This window comes from Myodes glareolus, chromosome 11 (genome assembly GCF_982192425.1).
Source record: "Myodes glareolus chromosome 11, mMyoGla1.1, whole genome shotgun sequence".
NCBI lineage: Eukaryota > Metazoa > Chordata > Mammalia > Rodentia > Cricetidae > Myodes > Myodes glareolus.
This window is the reverse complement of record NC_142036.1, coordinates 35,202,365-35,224,012: the sequence shown is the minus strand read 5'-3', so window position 1 is coordinate 35,224,012 and position 21,648 is coordinate 35,202,365. Positions and strand designations below refer to the sequence as shown.

Genomic DNA, 21,648 nt, shown 5'->3' with positions numbered 1-21,648 from the left:
TGAAATGTGGCTGCTTTGGCCAAAGACTGTGTAGGGCAGTCAGATTTGGAGACATCCGACCTCAGGGCATACCCTCCCTGCATACCCTCTAACTGTTTTTTCCTTTCTTTCTTTCTTTCTTTCTTTCTTTCTTTCTTTCTTTTTTTTTATTTTGGCAGTGGAGAGAAGTGGGGTTGGTAGAGACAGGGTTTCTCTGTATAATAGTCTTGGTTGTCCTAGAACTAGCTCTGTAGACTAGGCTGGCCTCGAACTCACTGAGATCTGCCTGCCTCTGCCTCCCCAGTGCTGGGATTAAAGGTGTGTACCACCACCACGTGGCTAACTTTTCTTTTTAATTAAAAGAGTATGGTCAAAGCAAACTAGATAATCTCAGGTCCAAAAGAGATTTCAATTTCCCAAACTCCAAAAGTCAGTACAAATATCCAGAATGAGTTCAACCTGGACTTTAGGAGGATTTTTATTGGTTTAATTAAAAATCAGCATTCCTCAGGAACTTGTGAAACTTGTCCCCAAAAGGAGTTTTTCCCTTACCTCTGGCAGAAGGGACATATTAACATATACTTGTGGCACCTATCAGTATATCAAGGTCCATGCTAGCCTCCAGGCTCCTTCAGTCCCTGGTGTTACACATTTCAAAGCCCCCACCAGTGGCCCTTCCTTCCTCTCAGCTGATCACCCTCCTTATAACCCTTGCTATTCTCCCTATGCTTGCTCTAGTCTCTGCTCTTGCTATTCTATGTTATTTCTAGTCCCTACCCTCTGCTATGCTCTCCTCTCTCGCAGATAGCCCTGACCATGCCTAGTCTGCTGGTCATGTTCAATCTACTTTCTCTGCCCTGGACTCTTCTAGGCACCTCTGGATAGGTTCTCTCTCTTATCTACAATAAAAGCCTTCCTTCCCCTTAACCATTCCACAGACCATTGGTGTTGGCGTTCTCTCTCTCTCTCTCTCTCTCTCTCTCTCTCTCTCAGAAGGGTTTCTCTAGCTTTTGTAGCTTTGGAACCTGTCCTGAAACTTGCTCTGTAGACCAGGCTGGCCTCCAACTCACAGCTCAAAACAACTCGCCTGTCTCTGCCTCCAAGTGCTGGGATTAAAGGCGTGCGTCACCACCGCCCAGCGGAAGTTTCTTTGGAACCCCACCATCACACACAGGTAACAACTCAATGTTTGAAAACATGGAAAGAGACTCTTCTTATCCCACTAGTCCCAACTATGCATCCTTTTAATTCTCCCTAGTCCTGTAATTGTGCTTCAATGAGCAAAGACACTTAAAGTTACATACCTGGAAAAATACGCTTGCAAATGAGGGCCTTTCAGCCCTGTATTAAAATAATTACTTTATTCCACAAAATTCCGCTGTGGAATGTCAACGTGCCAGACATAGTGCTGGAGAAGTAAGCACAGTTCTTTCTTCCAAGATGGCCCCTGTGTGGCGGGGGACTCCTAAGTCTCTCTCCTCCACTGAATTAGCTGCATGAGAGAGGTTTACACGAGGCTCCTGGGAGATGCAGAGAAGGCAGCGTCAAGGCCGTGGAAGGCTCTGTCAGGGCTCCTTCCCACAGCTCACGGTATTCCCGAAAGCTGGCTTTAACAGCATGCCAGGCACAGGGCCGGTGAGCAGCGGAGAGGGAGGGGTTGAATCGCAGGGCTCCCCTCTGTGAGACTAGGGGCAAACCCCTATAGGCATTATGTCTGTATTGATAACATGGGATAGTACCGAGGACTTTTAAGATTGTGAAGGCTGGATAATGTGTGTATAAAGTGTGCAGCACATTCCTGCCTGGGACATAACAGGTGTTCTATAAAGAGGAGTATTCTTAAATTATATGTAAAACTCTCCTTAATGACAAGAACGAAGATCTGTTTTCAGACCACCGGTTCTCTGTGGGAAAATATCACCTAATTCTCTCCTTTGTTCTCTATGACTGGTAAATGTAAGGACTGTGTTAATACCTGTGCTCTAGGGAACTCGAGCTTCTCCAGAGAGCCTTTCAGACAAAGCAGACACGGGAGCAGGAGCATTTCCTTAACACTCATGAGAAAATAAAACACATAATGTGTCAGGTGGTGGTGGCACATAGCCTTTAATCCCAGCATCCGGGAGGCACAGGCAGGTGGATCTCTGTGAGTAGGACCAGCCAGCCTGTTCTACAGACTGAGTTCCAGGACAGCCAAGGCTATGCACAGAGAAACCCTGTCTTGACAAACCAAAAAAAAAAAAAAAAAAAAAAAAAAAAAAAAACCTAAAACAAAGACAGAAACAAAAAACCACCACAAAATGTACAACTAACGAACACACAGAAACAAATGTCAGGTTAAATTTGTGTCTTTTCATGAATGAGAAAACATATGTAATTTTCTCAAAAAACTACTCTGCTACTCCTGAATTTGGAGGAAGGAAACTATCATCCACAAGATTATAATCTCAGGTAGGAACTGGCTCAGCAGGTAAAAGTGCTGGCTGCCAAACCTAATAGCCTGGATTGACCTGAGTTCAATCCTTACTGCTTATGCACATACACAGAGACACACACAGACAGCTACAATATAAATAAATAAATAAATAAATAAATAAATAAATGTCATTAATTTTTTTAACAATTACAATTGTCTCTGAAATACAAAGGGAGAAGTTTGAAAAGAAAACAGTGAAGTTTTATTTTTCACACAAGTATAGTATATACTGCGATGCGTATTACATGAAAGAATTTAGAAGCTATATACTTGTGCCTTGTGAATAACAAAAACTGCTGCAGGCCCCTCATGCACGCAGCAATCACCGTTTATCTGGGACTCTGGTCCCCATTCTGATGTATGCTGTACTGGCTGCAGTAGTTTTAGGACAAGACAGAGAAGCAAGTTCTACCATGTAAAGAGACATGCACCTAAGGGTGAGTAAGACTGCCACACAAGAGAATCTTCTGATTCACTAAAACATTGTCACAAAATGTGGGGCTTCTGTGGCCTGGGGGGGATGGTACAGTAGGAAAAAGCACTTGCCAGGCAAGCATGAGGCAATTTGGGTGCCCAGAGCCGTGGTATGTGTCAGGCAAGTGTGGTGGCTATCTGTAATGCCAGCCGAAGCAGAGGATCCTCTGGGCACTGCTTAGCTAGACCAGCTGGGATTCACAGGCTCCATATCCAGCGAGACACTCTGCTTCCATAAATAGACAGCAACTGAGGAAGACACCTACCTGAACTTCTCAGCCCTACACACCCATGAACCTGCATACGTAACACACACAAGCATATGCCAAGATGAGGAGGAGGAGGAAGAGGGGGAAAAGGAAGATGAGGCAAACAAACAAAAAACTTCAAAGACCTCCATCCATAACTCTTTATAAAACATAAACATTTGTTTCTGAGCAAGGCGAAAGAATCCACGTCTGGGGATAGCCTCTGGCAAAACTCCACTGCAGTCAGATGCAAATGAGTCACGATCATCTGGGCTACATCTGCTTTACAGTCCGTGACTTTACGTACAAAAGTATGGATTTAGTTTACATACAAAGGTATGCATAGCTTACATACAAAGGAAGCATAGCAAAGTATACTTTTTGCGGGGGAGGTTTCAAGACAGGGTGTCTCTGAGTAGCCCCGGCTGTCCTGGAGCTAGCTCTGTAGTCCAGACTGGCCTCGAACTCAGAGATCCACCTGCCTCTGCTCCCGAGTACTGGGATTAAAGGCGTGCGCCACCACCGCCTGGCGAAAAGTGCACTTTTCCACCTACCGGGTCTAGAACTTAAAGCAGCAACAGCTCTTTTTAAAAAGGCCAAGAGGTTTAGCAGTGCACGGGACTATAAAGTAGGGCTAACTTCATAAAGTTAACTCATCTGGGAGTTTATCATATACATTTTTCCGAGTTCTATTCTTTGCCAATATGCTATTCCAAATAAAACTTGCTAACTGATGTGTTTTGGGTTTCCAAAGATTGACATCTGACCCAGACAGGTAGGATAATTCAACGGAAAACTGAATGTGTGTGTATAAGCACACGTATGCTCACGTATGTATATTTACACATTACATACATATGTTTCAGAACTTTGCACATCACGGATCTACAGCAGAGGTACCACAGCATGTCCTAACCCAAGAGCTCCCAGCATCCTGGGAGTTATATTCCTGTTGCTGTATGGAATACGGATTGGGAAATGCTGGATTATTAAATATGAACGACACACAGGCATCTAGGATGGTGATAACTCTCACCTCCATTTGACAGACCTTCCAGTCCGACATTCTTAGTTTGTCTAGAGCTGTACATTCTAATCTCACACTGAAATCTATACCTTCCCTATGCACACGCAAATACCAGAGCCTAAGCGTACCACTGCAAACATAAATACATGCTTTTTCTTCCCTGCTTAGAATAGAGTTCAAAGGAAGAGGCTTGCTCCCATTCCCTTGATCCTCTGGCTCTTTAAGAACTAGTGTAAACGTGGTGGCATTATCTGCCTGGTGAAGGTGACGGGTGTGCCATTCTTGTCTAGGCAAAGGAGACCTTGGGGACACAGGGGTGCCAGAGAAGGGAGAGATCTCGAGGTGGTGCTTCCTCCTAATTTTCCTGTCATTTGCCCAGCAATGGGGTCTCTAGAGGATTTGTCATCTCCACTCCCCAGCACCCCATTCCTGTAATCTACCAACTCCAGGACATTTGTTTGCTTTCCTCCTCTAATTATCCCCTTGGTGAGAAACTGAGAAGACAGTGTGGGCAGGTGACAGAATCCTTTCCTCCACAACTACACGGCAATCCCCACAGAACTCCTGAACAGACGTCAGGGAGGAGACCGACTCACTCCCTGCAGTCTACAGTCCCGCAGGCTGACCTGAGCGCCACCATCCATCTTCACCCAAAGGTGACGACACACAGAGCGCCTGTCCTGGCTGCTGTCATCACACTTGCTCAGGGAGAACCTGAACGAGCTCTCCTATGATTTCAGCTTTTGCTTCCTCAAGGAATTCTCTCCAAATAAGCCAGCCCTTTCTCGTGTACCACCTGCTTCCTTCCAGGACCCAACAAAGAAGGAAGAAGGAAGTCTCCCCCCCCCACTCTTGGTACTTTTTTGAGATAGGGTTTCTCTGTGTAACAGTCCTGGCTGTTCTGGCACCTCTCTGTTGACTACACTGGCTTCGAATTCACAGAGATATGCTTACCTCTACATTCCAAGTGCTGAGAGAAGGAGTTTTTCTTGATGATGAACTGTAACAATATTACTGAGAAAAGTAAGATGCTAAAAATTATAATTGCTGCGTGTGGTGGTGCCGCACACCTTTGATCCGAGCACTCAGGAGGCAGAGGCAGGTGGATCTCTGTGATTTTGAGGCCAGCCTGGTCTACAGAGTGAGTTCCAAGACAGCCAGGGCTACACAGTGAAACATTCCCCAAAAAAGAAAATATATATATATAATTATAAACTTTGGGGTCAGATGTGGCTCAGTGGTAGAGCATTTGCCTAGCATATACAAGGCTCTGGGTTTGACCTTCACATCTTCTTTAGTAAAGGGCCAGATTTGCACCTCTCTAGAGTCATGAGACCTATTTGGCAGTTTATCCCTGGTATCAGTTCTTCCAAGGCAGAAATCGTGTAAGTTGTTCTATATAAACTGTCTCGCCTGGTAAGGTACACACTGCTATTATTTCTATTTGTCAGATGATGAAATTGGGTCATAAAGATAGCAAGGGTCCTGGGGCTGGAGATGTGCCAGGTGTAGCTCAGGGCAGAACATTTGGTCTGTCATGCCTGTGACCCTCCGTCTGATCCTGAGAGTCGCAGACACACAGTCTCTCTTCTTCTCTCTCCCCTCCTGCCCCCACTCAGGGCTGTAGTGTTTTAATAAATGTTCCCCATGGTCCCATGTGATTATCCCCTAGGTTCTCAGCAGGTGGACAGCATGAAGTCACCCACTACTACTATGCCGGGCCTACTGGGACGGACTGCGTCCTCTCAAACCACGAGCCCTAAAAACTTCTTCCCCCTTAAGTTGTTTCGTGTCAGGTATTTGGTCAAAACGATGTGAAAAAATAAGAACACATTTATACACACATGTCGTTATACATATATGCATGTATACAGTGTAAGGATTGCTGAAGGCATGTGGCTGGTATTTGGCAGAATCAGGATTTGCATGGATGACTGTGGAATCTGAGCATCCATAAACAGTACAAAGAGTGTGTGCTTCCTCCCTGTGAAGGCTTGGGGAGGAAGTGGAAGGCAATGAGAGATGAAGGGACACTCAGCCTCTCTCCCTAACAGGTCCAGCTGCTACAGGTACCTCCTTCCCACGAGATTGTCCCATGGTGGACACGGAATTGTGGGGCACATACCAGCCACATGAGCCACAGAGACTAACGCATGCTGAAGGAATGGTTATGAAACAAAATGCCATAAGGAAGAACGGTTGGTAAAGATGAAGTCTTTGGTGAACTATGCTGGTGGGCAATTTTATCAAATCCCAAAGCAAATCCTGCCTGAACCTTTGACATTCCATGCAGGATCACAGAAAAAAAAATGTATCTAAACTTTAAAAATGACCTAGAGACAATCTTCACAATATTTTTGAGAAGGAAAACAAAACACTATTGACACCGTGGGGTGTGTATGAGAATCATTTCCCCCATAGACCAACTAGCAGTGAACACCAAGAACATACATCTTTCCAATACCATCCCAAAGAGCCTGTGATAGTGCTTGTTGGCAGACCCATCTTCTACCTGGGGTGAAGACCAGACTTGCACCCTATGCCTACTGCGAAGTTTGACAAATGAGACCATGGGACATTACAGGCTGTCACATAGCTCAGTGAAGGCACAATGCTTCAGGCACTTGGCTGCAAAATCCTTAGCAGTCTGGACGCCACGGCTGAACCCAGATTCTCATTCTGTTTCGCTTAACAATTAATTTCTCCCTGTTGAGATTCACCTTCCTCCTGTTGAGGAGGAAAGGTGCGTGGGCGGTAGGATGAGAGATTCAGCCTTGTGAATATTAGACACAGCTCAGCAGCAACTGGAAGAGGATGCATTGATGGGGAAACGGTACTTGTGCTAAACAGTCAGAGAGCAAGGCTATGAGACACACCATCAAATGGTTTCCCAAAGTGAAGCCTTGGTCAAGTAGCCAGTCAGTCTGTTTATCCATTTTCCCGATGCCATTACAAACCACTGAGGATGCTAGCTTTTGAACCGGACAACCACATATGTATTTGTTTTGCAGACAAAGCTGGCTGTGGAGGAAAGAGGAGCTCAAGGAGGACCTGCGTACACCAAAAGTGATCTGCAGAGAGCTCTAGCTTGGAACTCTGACTTACCCGTGGAGTCGGTCCTGGAAGCCCGGCTGCTTGCCTGCTCCTCAGCACTGAGGAGCTGCAGGTCCGTGCATGAAGGAGCAACACTAGGACTGCTGGTATCCTCAGAATGGGTCGTCCAGCTGCTCTCGGAGGTCAAAGGGCACCTTCTTAAAGAGTCGAAGGAAGGGCAGGTCCAGCAAGGCATGGTCAACGTGAGGGCTGAGAACAGATGGAAATCCAAGAGGATATGATGTAAATAGTTATCTTTTGCTTACATCTAGCACACTCATCTTACGTTGATGTCACTCAGATCCTATGCAACGGCAGCCATCATAGAAAGCAAGGAGACACTTGGGATGAGGAGAGAGGAAACAGATTGATCGAAGTCTCATGGAGAGTCACTCTCAAAAGCATATCAAGGAGCTGGAGAGATGGCTTAGTTGGTATGGAGGTTTGACTAAAAGTGGCCCCTGTAGTTTCATATGTTTGAATGCTTGGTCCTGAGTTAGAGGAAAGAACTATTTAGGAAGGGTTGGGAGGCATGGCTTGTTGGAGTGGGTGTGACCTTGTTGAAGGAGGTGTGTCAGTGGGGGTGGGCTTTGAGATTTGAAAAGGCCAAGCCAGGCCCAGAATCAATCTCTTTCTCTCTCTCCTTTCTTTACCCTTGCAACTTGCAGGTAAGATGTGAGCTCTCATCTATTGCTCCCGTGTCATGTCTGCCTCCTTCCCACCATGATGATCATGTATCTCTGAAACTGTAAGCGATCCCCAATTGCATGTTTTCTTTTATAAGTATTGTCTTTGCCTGGTGTCTCTTCACAGCAATAGAACAGTAACTAAGACAGTAAGGTGCTTGCTGCTTAAGAACAAGAACCAGAGTTGGATCCTAGCACCCACATAAGGAAGCAGGTGTGTGTGTGGGGTGCTTGCAATCCCAGCATATGGAGGCAGAGATGGGATCTCTAGGGCTTGCCAGCCAGAATGCCTACACTAATTAGAATGCTGGGTCCCAGTGAGAGGTCCTGTAGCTTCATAAAAGCAAGAGGCTCTGTTAACCCATGGCTTCCTCACATGGAAAAATACACATGTGTACATACTGTATACATATATACTCACATGAACACACACATATATGTGTATATACACACATATGCATATATATGATATATATATATCATATGTGTGATATATATGCATATGAACACACACACACAGAAACTGCCTGAAACTTGGGTCTCAGGACCCGCAAATTAAAAAAAAAATCTAATTAAGGGAGTACAAATAACTTTAAGGCCCAATATAATTTCTAAATTTAGATTTTAGTTTCTTTCGGGCCCAAACTACAGAATCCTTGCAGCTTCACTCTGATCCAGGCTTCTCCTCCATTTTCAGTAGCACATCAACAAACTCGAAAGAAACTTACCAATTTCCCTTACAAAACCAGAGGCAGAGCAAGTTCGGAGCACGCACGCACACGTGCACACACACATACACACACGTGCGTGCACACACACACATACACGTACACACACACGTACACACACACACACACACACACACACACGAAGCCTCTAATTAGCTCAGGTCTGACAAAAACTGAAAGTTCTGCACACTGCTACATACACAGTGGAGACTTCCTGGAGTGTTGGCTTGCACAGAACACAAGAAAATATCTTCTGAAGGGAAATGCACAGGGCGTGGTTTTATCTCCTTGGCTTAGAGCAACAATCAGCTTTGTGTGCTTGCGTGTATATGTGTGTGTGTGTGTTTCTTTTTTCTTTTTAACTACAACTTCTTATAACTGCCCACCACACGTGTTCTCCACAGTGTTGCAAGATGATTGTACCATTGCACTTTTACCATCAAGACACTAGAAAGAGAGTGAACAGAGAATGAGGGACAAATAAACAGCATTTATTGAGTAGCCACTCAAAGGCCAGGCACCTTTACAAATGTTTTTGCATTTGATATTAGGAGGGCAAACCAGCACAGAGATTAAGGAATCTACAAGATCATGCAGGTCAGTTATCCCAGCTGAAGCACCAAAGCTATAGTTGGGGTAAGAGGCAGAAAGGGAAAATCAAGATTTCAGAGGGAATGCTTGTGGCAGTATAAAAATGAAACAAAAGAGAATCTGCATTCCTTATTGTCTTGGGCATGTATGAAACTCCTGGATCTTTGCACTGAGGGCTCATAGCTTCTTTTCCTTGAAACTATCATCCCTTGGCAAATCACCTGTGAGCTATTCTCTCCACAAATGCAAGGCTCCCTTCTACTTATTTATTTAATTTATAGCATCATTGCCATGTGACCTATGGCAACCTATATCCCTGTCTTCAGCCAGAATTCAAGATCGCCAGGGAGGAAGACTTTTTGTCTGTTTTTCTCACTTCCTACAATGCTGCCTGACATAAGGCAGACCCTCATCTCTTGCTGGTTATGTCAGATGAACTACCACTAACCATTCCCTAACAGTCTATATTAAACATAGACTGTCAAAACCAGACTATTACCTGGAAGGCCCCTAGAAAGCGAAAGGACACATGTACAATTAAGACAACTAGAGAGTAAAGATGAGCTTGTAATAGGTTTGTTGTAGAACTGCCGTTCCCTGCCGTAGGATCAGGGACTTTGAACTACTACGGAAAAGAGCTCTTAGGTAAAGAATATTAACGTTGACATATATACACAACATAGAGCTATCACGTGGCCAAGTGAAATCTCAAAACTAGAAATGTAAGCGAAGCTTAGCTGACTTCCATATCCTGAGGACCACTGAACAAATCAGAGACCCCCTGCTGAGTCTGAGTACGTATGGTCCATGTGATGATAAAGGAGAATGAACGTTCAGTCAACCCAAGATGGACAAACTAACAAAAAAATCAGATGCCTAAATGAGAATTCTCCAGAGGGATACCTTTATCTTCAGATGGAGACACAAAAAAAAACCAATGTCTGCCTTAGATTTGGGTCCAAGGGACAGGGAAAAAGAAAAGGCTCCTGATATAAGGTCCCATATAGGGATTTGTGTGTTGTGTGATATTTTGATTGCATGGTAACAGTAAAGTTTGTTTTGAATCAGAGGGTGGAGATAGCCACTACTTGACCAAAATTAACCATAGAGGTTTTGGAGGACTGAGGAAGTAGTAAGGCAGGGCTTAGAGAGGATCTTGGCCCTTTTGGAGGAAGGAATGGAAGAGGTAGGAAGTCATTGGTGGCTAATCCGTTGCTTCTCTGATCTCTCAGGTCCTTACCCCAATATCTGACTCCTGATTTTTTTATTGATAAAGAATAATTGGATAAATGCATCATTTGTGTGTATTGGAAAAACTTTCAGTCTAAATTTCAGTTGAAATATTTCCACAGAGCCTCATAAAATACTAGCCCTTTCTGGAAGAAAGTGCCTGCAAACTAGCCATCTCAGGCAGAATGTCCCAAGAAGGTGGTAAAAACATAACAGTAGTAAACCACAAAGTACATAGAAAATCAAGTTACCATGAACAAGAGCAAGGAAGATATTGGAAGGCTGAGCAAATAGAGTCAGCTGGGCAAAGAATTCAGACAGCGGGTTTAGAAAGCAGGATATGCAACTAGGTACAGTATATGTAAGGAAATAAGAAACTGAAAATATGAGAAATGAACACGCAGTCATGAGAAACAGCTAAATGGATTTCTTAAGAAGAGAAAAATAAACTACCTCAAATACAAAAGTGAGTGGACAGTGTGAAGGGCAAAGAAATAAGGTGAAAGACACTGAGAAAGAACGCCCACGGTGGACAAGGAGACACTGAGAAGGAACACCCACGATGGACAAGGAGACACTAAGGAGAAGGAACGCCCACAGTGGACAGGGAGACACTGAGAAGAAGCAATGCCCACGGTGGACAAGGAGACGCTCTCATCCATATTTCTGGATATATTCTGGATATATATCCGGATATATGGATATCCATATATTCTCCTAAGAATGTGAGAACGGGAGGAAGGCAGTATCTGAAAAAATGCCACTGGCTGAGAACTTCCAAGGATTTGTGAAAGACTTTTTTTTTTTTCCAGATTAGAAATCCCCAGGAATGTCAATCAGAGTAACTAAAAGTAGACCTCAGAATCGTGTAAGACTAAAGACAAAGGGAAACTCTTAACAGCTATCGGAAAAACTACATATTTCTTCCAAAAATGGGTCTACCACTGTCTCAACAGGAAGAGATGGACACCAATGAACATGTCAGCATGCGGATACAGGCTGAGATCAGGATAGGATCTTACCCAGGGTGCTCTGCTTTCCTTCCTATTGCTATGATAAAACACAATAATCCAAAGCAAGTAGGGGGTAAAAAGGCTTTATGTCAGCTTCCAGTGTACCACTCAAGGGAGTCACGTGGTTTCTGGGACCTGTAGCTATGTTTCTAATAACCGTGAGAGGAAGTGATCCAGTACCTACGGAGTTTCCATGAGCAATGTTTCTGGCCAGATATATTTGCTGAAAAGGTCAAACCTTCCAGTAATTATTCCAGAGAGTAGAAAGAGTCCCACTCATCAGTTTTATGAGGTTAGAATTTTCTTGTACTAACCTGACAATACAGACCCAACACATAGCCAATTAAATGACAATTACAGGCTAATTTTTATGGATAAAACATGGATTTAAGACTCCCAAACATTATTTTAGAGACTCTTAAGATTTATTGAAGGGAGTATTACGTCAGTACTAAATTGGACTCACTCCCCTTATACAAGGTTGGCTGATTCCAGTGTTTCTCAACCCCTTTCCATCACTGTTTCTAAGAAGTTTTGTCATTTCTTTTCTACAGGCTCTCCTTCCCTCCCTCCCCCCTCCCATCCCTTCTCTTTTAAGTTTTACTTATTTTTATGTGTTTGTTTTGCCTGCATGTATATTTGTGTACCCAATGGGTGCCTAGTGCCCACCCAGGCCAGAACGGGCATCGGATCCCCTGGGACTGGAGTTACTGACAGTTGTGAACTTCCATGAAGGTACTGGGAATATCACCTGGAAACTCACGGAGAATAGCCAGTGCTCTTAACCACTGAGCCGTTTCTCCAGCCCTTCTCTGTCTCCTTTTTTAGAAAAGATTAATTTATCTGTGTGCATATGTTCACGTATGTGTGCAGGTTCCCACACAGGCCAGAAGAGGGTGGCAGCTCCCTTGGAACTGGAGTTGTGGGTGTGTATGAGCCACCTGATGTGGTGCTGGGAACTGAACTCCAGTCCTCTGATAGAGTTGTGACTGCTCTTAACCTCTGAGCCAACTCTCCAGCCCCGACATAATCACTCTCTTTCCTGGAGTGTAGTAAACCACAACAAAGAAATGCAACTATACAATTTTAGTCAGATTTTCTTAGTCTTACATATTCATTTAGTTTTAACGTGAAGATTTAATTTCCATAACCACAGTTAAAGTAAACAATAATTCCATTACTAGAAAGATCTGCCATGTTATCCTTGAGACAGGGTTTCTCTGTGTAGCCCTGGCTGTCCTGAAACTCACTCTGTAGACAATGACCTCACACTTACACACATCCACTTGCCTCTGCTGGGAATAAAGACGTGAACCTCCCAGCTTGCTATGTTATCCGTTAACAGTTATGCCTTGATGACACCAACTCTCTGCAGCCTCTATCTGTTCCTAACACCTAGCAAATACTAATTTGGTTTTGATGTCCATAGTTTTGCTCCGTCAAGAATGATATGTAAGGGGCGGGAGAGATGGCTCAGCAGTTAAGAGCACTGACTGCTCTTCCAGAGGACCTGGGTTCAGTTCCTAGCATCTACATAGCAGCTCATGACTGTCTGTAAATCCAGTTCCAGGGGATCTGACACCTTCACACCAATGTACATAAAATAAAATTTAAAAAAATCATAAAAATATCTTTAAAAAAAGAATGATATGTAAACGGGTTCATGCAATCTGGAATTTTTAGAATTGGCTTTCATTAGTCCACATGAGGTCTTTGAGATATAACCAAATTGTTTCAGATATTAATAAGACATTCCTTTTCATTGATGAGTAGTATTCTGTGTCATGGACAATACCATAGTTATTTTAACTGTCCATCATCAAATATATCCATCCACCAAAGAATATCCAAGTTACTTCCAATTATGAGTATGATATCAAAGCTGTTAGGTTTGTATGGAGGTAACCTTCCATTTGCTTGGAGTAGTTTTTGTGGGATATGGTAATTGCATGTCTAGTTTTATATGATATTATCAAACTGTTTTCAAGGTGATTATCACATTTTATTCCACTAGTAATATATATGATGCATATGAACGCTCCAATTTCTAAGCATTAATACTGCCATTACTTCTTAATTTAGTCTTTTAAAAAATATGGGTGTGTGTGTGTATGAGTACACACACATTTATGTGTGGGATTGTGGGTGCACACATGCTATTGGCATTTGATGGCTGCTTGGAGGAGAGTTGGTTTTCTTTAACGGTGTGACCCCAGTAGTAGTTGGGGTGGCACAAATTGTATCACACTGGTTTTGTTTGCTTCTATAGAGAGAAGGAGGAAGAGAACACTCAAAATTGGGTGGGTAGGAATTGAGGGTAGAAAGGTTGAGTCTAAGAAGGGGTGGGGGAAGGAGGATGAATTTGACCAAAATTCATTGCATGAAATTCTCAAAGAACTCATAAAAATATTATTTTTTAAAAGTCCAGTGACATCTTTGGTCACATAAGGAATCTGAGGCTTACCTTTACAAGAGCATGTCCCAGTGCAAAGATTAAAAACCAGGAGGGAAAAAAAAACAAAGAAAGAAAAGGCATTAAAAGAATGTTCACAGAAGCACTTTGTTAACTGCCTGATAAATGACCTCATGTATAATACTCTAATCATGACGGAAAACACAGCATAGAAACAACAGGGATTGCAGTCACAGGGAAGAAGATGGGCAAGTCTCACAAACCACAAAGTCACAAAATACTAGCTAGAACACTGCTCCATTTTTGCAAAGTTCAGAACCAGACTAATTTAAAGCACATCCTCCTTGACAAATGTGTAGGTTGTAAAGCTGTCAAAAAGAAAAGGTACAAAGACAAGTTATTGCCATGAGCCTAGGGGGTGGGGTGAGGAGCAGCTGAGGGAGGGGCTGTGATGGAGGAGGTTGTGATTGGGAGGAAATCAAAGCCCCTCCAGATGGACGACGGCAATACTCCATTTATTAACGGGGCAATGGTTTGTATGTTGTTCTTCTGACTTTAATATATTTTAAAGAACAATCCGTTTGTATTTACTCAATTACAAATAAAACTTATTAAACCCACATATCAAAAAAGCTGATTTCAATACTGATCTTTACCTTTATGGGTGAAAACACCCATATTTCCTTTGAAAGATAAATTAAGGCTAGCCAGTGGAGGGTGGGGAGGTTAATAAGGCCTTGTAGCTAACACACTGTTCTCATTTGGTCCCTACCCACTTATTCATTTACCAGCTTCAGATTCTGGAATGAGCTATTTTACGCAGGCTTGACTGAATGAATGTCCTGAGGCCACAGGCTTCTCTGAAATGAGAGAAGGTCCCGTGCTGGGCTAGATGGCTCTTCTCCCAGGGCCGGACCTTTGATGCCTGAGCCAGTCCGAAGTGGGCTGCCATGATGATGTTTCTCAGACACAGCCATCCAGCAAAGAATAAAAGGAAGGACCCAACTCTGCCCCTGCTCTACCCCAAGTTCGAGAACAAGGGCTCTGAACCCAGATGCCTCATTCATAGGCTGGGAGATATGAATTAATGCATCCATGACTCCACTTTCTCCCTGGAAAATGGAACCAGAGAGAGTAAAACCCTCACTAGGGTATGGAGTCGATGGCAAACCACTGTGTACCTGAAACAGATCACCCAGTGGCAGCTGTCATACGAATCCTTAGGCTCCAAACCAACTTGACACCGCCACCAGATCTCTCACTTTACATATCCTATACTAAATCACTGCTATCCCTTTCAAACAGCCCCTTCATCCTTTCGGCTACCCAGGATAAAATTCATGTCACCCTACAGTCTCCTCCTATTTGGTCCATCATGAGTTCTGTTCAAGACCTACTTTCAAAAACTGTGGGATCTGGTTATTTCTGGCTACCATGCTGATGTCCTCGATCCAGCCACCACACGCTTGTCTGGATAAATTTGGGGGCCACTTGGTGGGTCTCTCTAGCATGTCCAACCACACCCTTCTCAGCAGTCACACTATGGCAAGCCACAGAGGGTTTGTTTTAATCAGCATATATTAATTACACATTATAATGGGCTTCATTATAACATTTCAAGCATATACATAATGTATTTAGATCATATTCACCCTCCCTACTCTCTCTTGCTCCCCTCCCACACAGGCTCATTCCCTTCTTCTTTTCTACTAGTCCCTCATCTGTTCTACTCATATGACTCTCCCCACCCCCTGTATATGCAAACGTGGATCAATGAGTTTCATTAGTGCTTCACAGGAGTATGGATGAGGGCTTGTTTGCAGGAGCACGGGCACCTTACCAGTGGCTACACCACTGGAAAACACACACACACACACACACATTCACACACACAGTTAACTGTGTACATCCTCAGCAAAGGTGGGGCCTCCCCTCCCGCCATGCCAGGGTGTTGAGGGGCCCAAGGTTATGCAGATCTTATATGGGTAATTATAGCTACCGAAGCCTCAGCATTTTAATAGTAATTTTTTGAATCGTGCCTCTTTGGATAGCTGCTATCGCACCCATAATAAAAGTCAAAATCCTCATCACCCTGTCCACGGATCTACATGCCGGAAGCTCCAGGACTCCCCTGCCGCACCGCTGGCTCTTCTCTCGTCCATTCTGCTCCTGTCAGAGCGCAGCTGCCCTTCTGAGCTGTCGCTCCTGCTAGGTCAGTCTTCCACCACTTCAGCAGCGCTCAATCCTTCACTTCCCTAGGTCATATCTTCCTCTCAAAAAGTAACTCCTTGGCCTCATGAGAACTGCACAGCCTGCCTACCACATGGCCTTCTTCGGCCTCATTCTTCCCTCCTTCCAACTTCAACATTGCTTACTACACTTTCTATCTCCTCCTCTGTCCTGGTTTTGGTGTGGCTCCTTAGCAGACTGTGTGGTCCATGGGGGCAGGAACACCAGTACCAGAATCTACAGAGGAAGCTGAAAGCAACACTGGTTAGATATTAATAAATGTATACGTTGTCAGATAATACACTTGATATAATATTTGTTTTTCCCTCCTTTGGGGTCCTGGGTGGATTAAAAGGTTAAATATTTGCATATGCTTTGATATTGTGTTATTTATTTCTTATATCTAATGACAAGGGCTACATGTAATTTTTTTCAATGCTGAGAATTCAGCTATGGATATAAAACAGCTATTAATGCATTGTGACTCCCCTGTTACTTCAGAGTGGCCATATGAAGCATCTGTTCCCAACACTGACTCAGGGGAGCCCTTCTTCATTTTCAGAAGGCCCATTAGGAACAGATCGCCCAATTGTTAGTTAGCACAACTGAGGAAACAGGGACTCCTGTGTCCAGCTGTCTCATAACGGTATTCCCAACACCTAAATACGTTTGTGCATGAACGCACTAGTTAATTAATGCATGTTCAGGTAGTTTATTATGTTTTGTGTTCCACAGAAGGTAAGAGAGGCCACAAATTCTGCTGCATGTTCTCTGAAACAGAATATTGGAATTGAAATTTTAATGTTTAAAGATAGAGAAAAAAATCACTTTTAAAACCTTTTTCCTTTTCCCACGGCATGACAGTAGTACCTTTCAGTACAATAAATAAAACTTACAGAGGATAATTTTAAATATACTTCCTTTTAAAGGCAATCCCCAGGAAAATAATATGTTCATGTATATCCATGGATATATCTGTATATATGTACACACATGTGTGTTATGTTGTTATGTGCACATGTTAAGTATGTGTGTACGTGTGTTACATATATACATGCCTAAGTATATAATATATACATATATATACATACACATACACATATATATATAGAGAGAGAGAATATGATGATGGAAAATTATGAACCAATGATAGTAGTTAATCAAGGCATGATGACAACAGGTTGGCATAATTTCCTATCTATTTTGTTGAAGAAGAAGGAGAGGAGGAGGAGAAGGAAGAAGAGCAGGAGGTGGGGAGGAAGGGGGGAAGATTGACAACTATGACGATGATGGTGGTGGTAACGATAACAGTGATTAACAATAACAACAATAATGACTGACTTCACCAAGGATGCTATCTCTTTGATCTAACTAAGGGTAGACCCGCTATATGCCTATCACTAGCGTCATTCAGGTAGTCCATGGTGGGTTTCATACCCACCTCTCCTATCTTCATTTACTAATCAAATAGACACTCAGTAAGCACCTAAATCCACATACCACATTCTAGGACAGAGGATGGATTAGAGAGATGAAGTTCTTTGTTCAAGTGGATAGAGAGACAATAACTAAGACAATGAAACCAGTCTTATTCTTGTGAAACCTGCTACCCATGTCTTGGGTTGTATACTGTCTCTTACCTAAGCGCCACCTCCTCCCAAAACGGGATTTCTTTGTGTAGCCTTGGCTATCCTGGAACTAGGGCCTAGAACTCAGAGATCCACCTGCTTCTATCTCTTGAGAGCTGGGATTAAAGGGGTGTGCTACTACCACCTGCCTCAGCACCGCTCTCTCGCTATCTTTGCTTAAAGCTATATCAAAGCTATTTATCAGGCTGGGGTATATCTCTATTGGTAGGGTACTTGCCTAACATGTACAAAGTTCTGGGTTCAATCCCCAGTGCCACATACACCATGTAATCCCAGCACTGGGGAAGTAGAGGCAGGGCTACATGTGACCTGTCACAAAACAAAACAAAACAAGGCACACACCCTGTTTCTTAATAGCTATACTTCATCAAGAAACTGACTAAAGAAAAAGAAAGTAAAGGAATAAATATAGGACCGCATTCAGCTGGTAAATTTCCAAGGGAAAGCTAGCCTGAGGGTGGGGTGTGGAATGCTCTCAGCCTCCCTAAGGAGGCCACATGTATGTAGGGTTTTGAGTGAGAAACAGGAGGGAGAGCCTCTAGGCAGAGGAAACAGTACTAGCATCAGTCAATGTGGCTGAGCGCTGAGGGGGGCGGGACCCACTCTGTTAGAAATTTATTCCTGGGTATGTCCTCCGGAAAGGTCATCAATTATATCTAGAAGCAAAGAACAATTCAAGGTACTAAGAAAATAAGACTGCCTCTATTGAGGAGGGAAATACATATGCATGTCTCCATATTCACCCTACCCACCACCCACCCCCAGCAGCCAGAATGAACCACTGGGCGAGCTTAGAAGATGAAATCTCTCTTGCCTCTTTCTACATGGCTGACATCATTTCTGATCCTCCTCCCAAACAAATGGCTCTTTCTCTGGCCCCAAATAATTAGCTTCCCCCAGACACAATGGGAAGGCCTCAGTCCAAGCTCATAGGGAGGACATATGAAGGATAAGGGAATATTAGTGTTTCGCTTGGGATGTGGGACAAATGTTCCGGAAATGAAAAGGTTTTGGAAAATGTTTTTTAAATATTCATATCCTGCAGTATCTGCATAATAGGTTCAATTCAGCCCCGGTTCCAGCAGAAATTGTCATGTCCGTGGAGGAAGGTCAGCACACAGGATAATGAGGGACAGGAAGTCGCTGCTGATAACAGTGACTTCATATCCGTCTTCTAAAACTTTGTGGGTGAACTTTCTTCTCTTCGTCAATCTGTCAGCGTTTTTAAACACAGTCAGTAACGTGCAATGCACTTTGCGCATGGGTGAGATTGGTTTTGGTCGGAAAGAATCTTTGTGAAGATTGTAGGGGATAGGTTAAGTTGACTGCTTCGCTCTTTGCATGGAACTTTAAAGCCAAATGTCAGTCACATTTGTGGCTACAGAAGGCTGGGAACACTAGAGCCCATTAGGGCTCAACATGAACAAAACAGCAGCTGAGTTTTGCTTAGTTCTCAAAATTTTTCTCCTAAAAAAAAAATACGAAGACTCGATTTTAGTTTGGACGAACTTTCTAGAAGTTTATTTATTTATTGCATCCCTTGGTTCTACTCATAACTCAGTAGATAGTCTGAGCAGCAAGCATAGGGCTTAGCAAACACGTTTTCAGTTAAACGCTTTTAATTTTTTAAATTTTACTTTATGTGTATATGCCTGTATGTAATATGTACTCCACAAGTGTGCCCAGTGCCCACGTCAGAAGATGGCATTAGACACCCTGGAACTGGAGCTACAGGTGGTTGTAAGCCTCCATGCAGTTGCTGGGACTTGAACCCGGGTCCTCTGGAAGAGAAGCCAGTGCTTTTAACTGCTGAGCCATCTCTCCAGCCCCATATAATGTTGTACCATGGCACGCACACAAACTGAGATGTGGACAGTGTTCTGTGACAATACGGTCTTAAGTCTTTGGCAGTCTAAAGTTCTGACACCAAACATTTATTAAGATGGCCCAACCGAAAATAGTCTCATTAAGTCAGAGATGTATCCTATATCTGACTTCCATCACATTTCAGGGGTTTTCACGGGGTAAAATCAAGGGGAATCGTCTGATTGGTCCTCTCCCTGCCAGTATCTTCAGATCAGATCTCACATCCAAAGAATTGAACACTAGCTCGCTTACTTTCTTCAACACATGGTAATAAAAGGGCTTTTTTCATTTGTATTCATTTATTGCAGTGTTGGGAATGGAGCCTAGGGCCACTAGGCTAGGCAAGCTCCATCATGTTTTTCTAGAGGAAATCATGTGCCTCTTTTTCCTAGGCCAGCCACGACAGGATTTTATTCACTTCAATTCCTGCCCTAGTTAAAAGTCCAAGAGCCGGTTGTGCTGCTGATGTATCTTAGCATTTCTGGAACTGTTTCCGGATCAGGTGCCGGTCCTGGCTCTCCAGTCACCCGCGGGACACTTCAGTGCGCAATAAAATAAGTGACCAGGTCATCAAGGTGAGCTAACAATTCCCTGGCTTCTCTAAACTCCCCAGGGCAAGGCTCTGGCCATGTCAACGTCCTAAAAATAAAAGATCTATCATTAAGGGCAACATCTTTGTCCCTAACTCCACTGTGCCTACAGGCTCCTTGCATTTTAATTAGGGCAATCATTCATTCCCTTTCCAGGCTGGAGTCCAAAGCCTCCTGGCTTCACTCTTAGGTGAAGAGATCTTTTGTTTTTGCCTCTCTTTTGCCAGAAGGACTTCAAAGAATGGAGGGAAGGAAAGGAATCGTCCAGATAGCATTTCTCCTTGCTGTGTCTGCTCCCATTGCTTTCCCAGTTCCTCTTGGCAAGCCAGCATCTTCAGATACTGAGCAGCTGGCTAGAATAGGCTTCACTTCTCTTGTAGAAATGACTGCTAGGAATGACTCTATCAGGACAACTTCTTTTCCTCATTCTCCCACCCAATTCTCTTAGGCCAAGACCACAGAATTCAGTGACCACAGGGAAGCAATGTGGCGTAGGCACTAATATGAACATTTTTCTCTTAGCTCAAAGACATCTTATTCTACAGTCATAGGGATTTAATACCAACACCAGAAATGGTGAATAAATTAACTACACATTACTGATCTGACTGGAAAGAAGGTTAAATCAATCAAAAATTCCTTTCCCTAGTCCTTCTCTATGGCTGGACTTGACCACATACCTGAATGATGAGACAGACCTACATATTCATCTCATCAGAAATCCAAATTTATTTCCATGTTTAACATACACATCATACACTGCCCTTTTCTCAGTTCCTGTATGCGTTTTTCCTGCATGTATATCTGTATGTTACTTGCATGCAGTGTTCATGGGGAGCAGAAGTGGGCACTGGATTGCCCTGGAACTGGAGTTACGAACAGCTGTGAGTCCCCCTGTGGGTACTGGGAATTGAACCTGGGTCCTCAGGAAGAGCAGCCTGGGCTTTTGATCACTGAGCCATCTCTATTACTCCTCCACTTCATTTATACATCACCTAGTCTGAGAGAAGGGGACAGCAAGACAGCTCAGTAGGTAAAAGCAGTTGCCATGCAAGTCTCATAACCAGAGTTCAACACCCATAAGCCATAGAAGGACAGAATGCATGCTACTCCGGAAAGATGCTCCTAAAGTACACATGGGTGTGGTGCTTACGTGTCCACCCATACACACACACACAAACCACTACCACTAACAATAATCTTGATCATGAATAAACTTTCTAAAAAGTTTTCTTGGAATCTACAGTTGAATGAAAACATTCGGAATTTGAATAAATAGACTTAAGGAAAACATTTTTTAAAAAAGTAGATAAGTGAGAAATAGGTAAAGAAACTTTTTTATGTTGTCAGATGCCC

At 43.4% G+C, this 21,648-nt stretch overlaps 1 protein-coding gene across 2 annotated transcripts in view; it reads right to left on the bottom strand.

The window, feature by feature from the left end:
- Positions 1-21,648, bottom strand: part of Ston2 (stonin 2) — a 154,903-nt gene that overhangs the window by 87,932 nt on the left and 45,323 nt on the right. For both annotated transcript variants that reach the window (XM_048449362.3, XM_048449364.3), the window contains exon 4: positions 7,310-7,507. In XM_048449362.3, the coding sequence (XP_048305319.3) occupies positions 7,310-7,507 (198 nt within the window). The remainder of the gene's footprint in view (positions 1-7,309; positions 7,508-21,648) is intronic.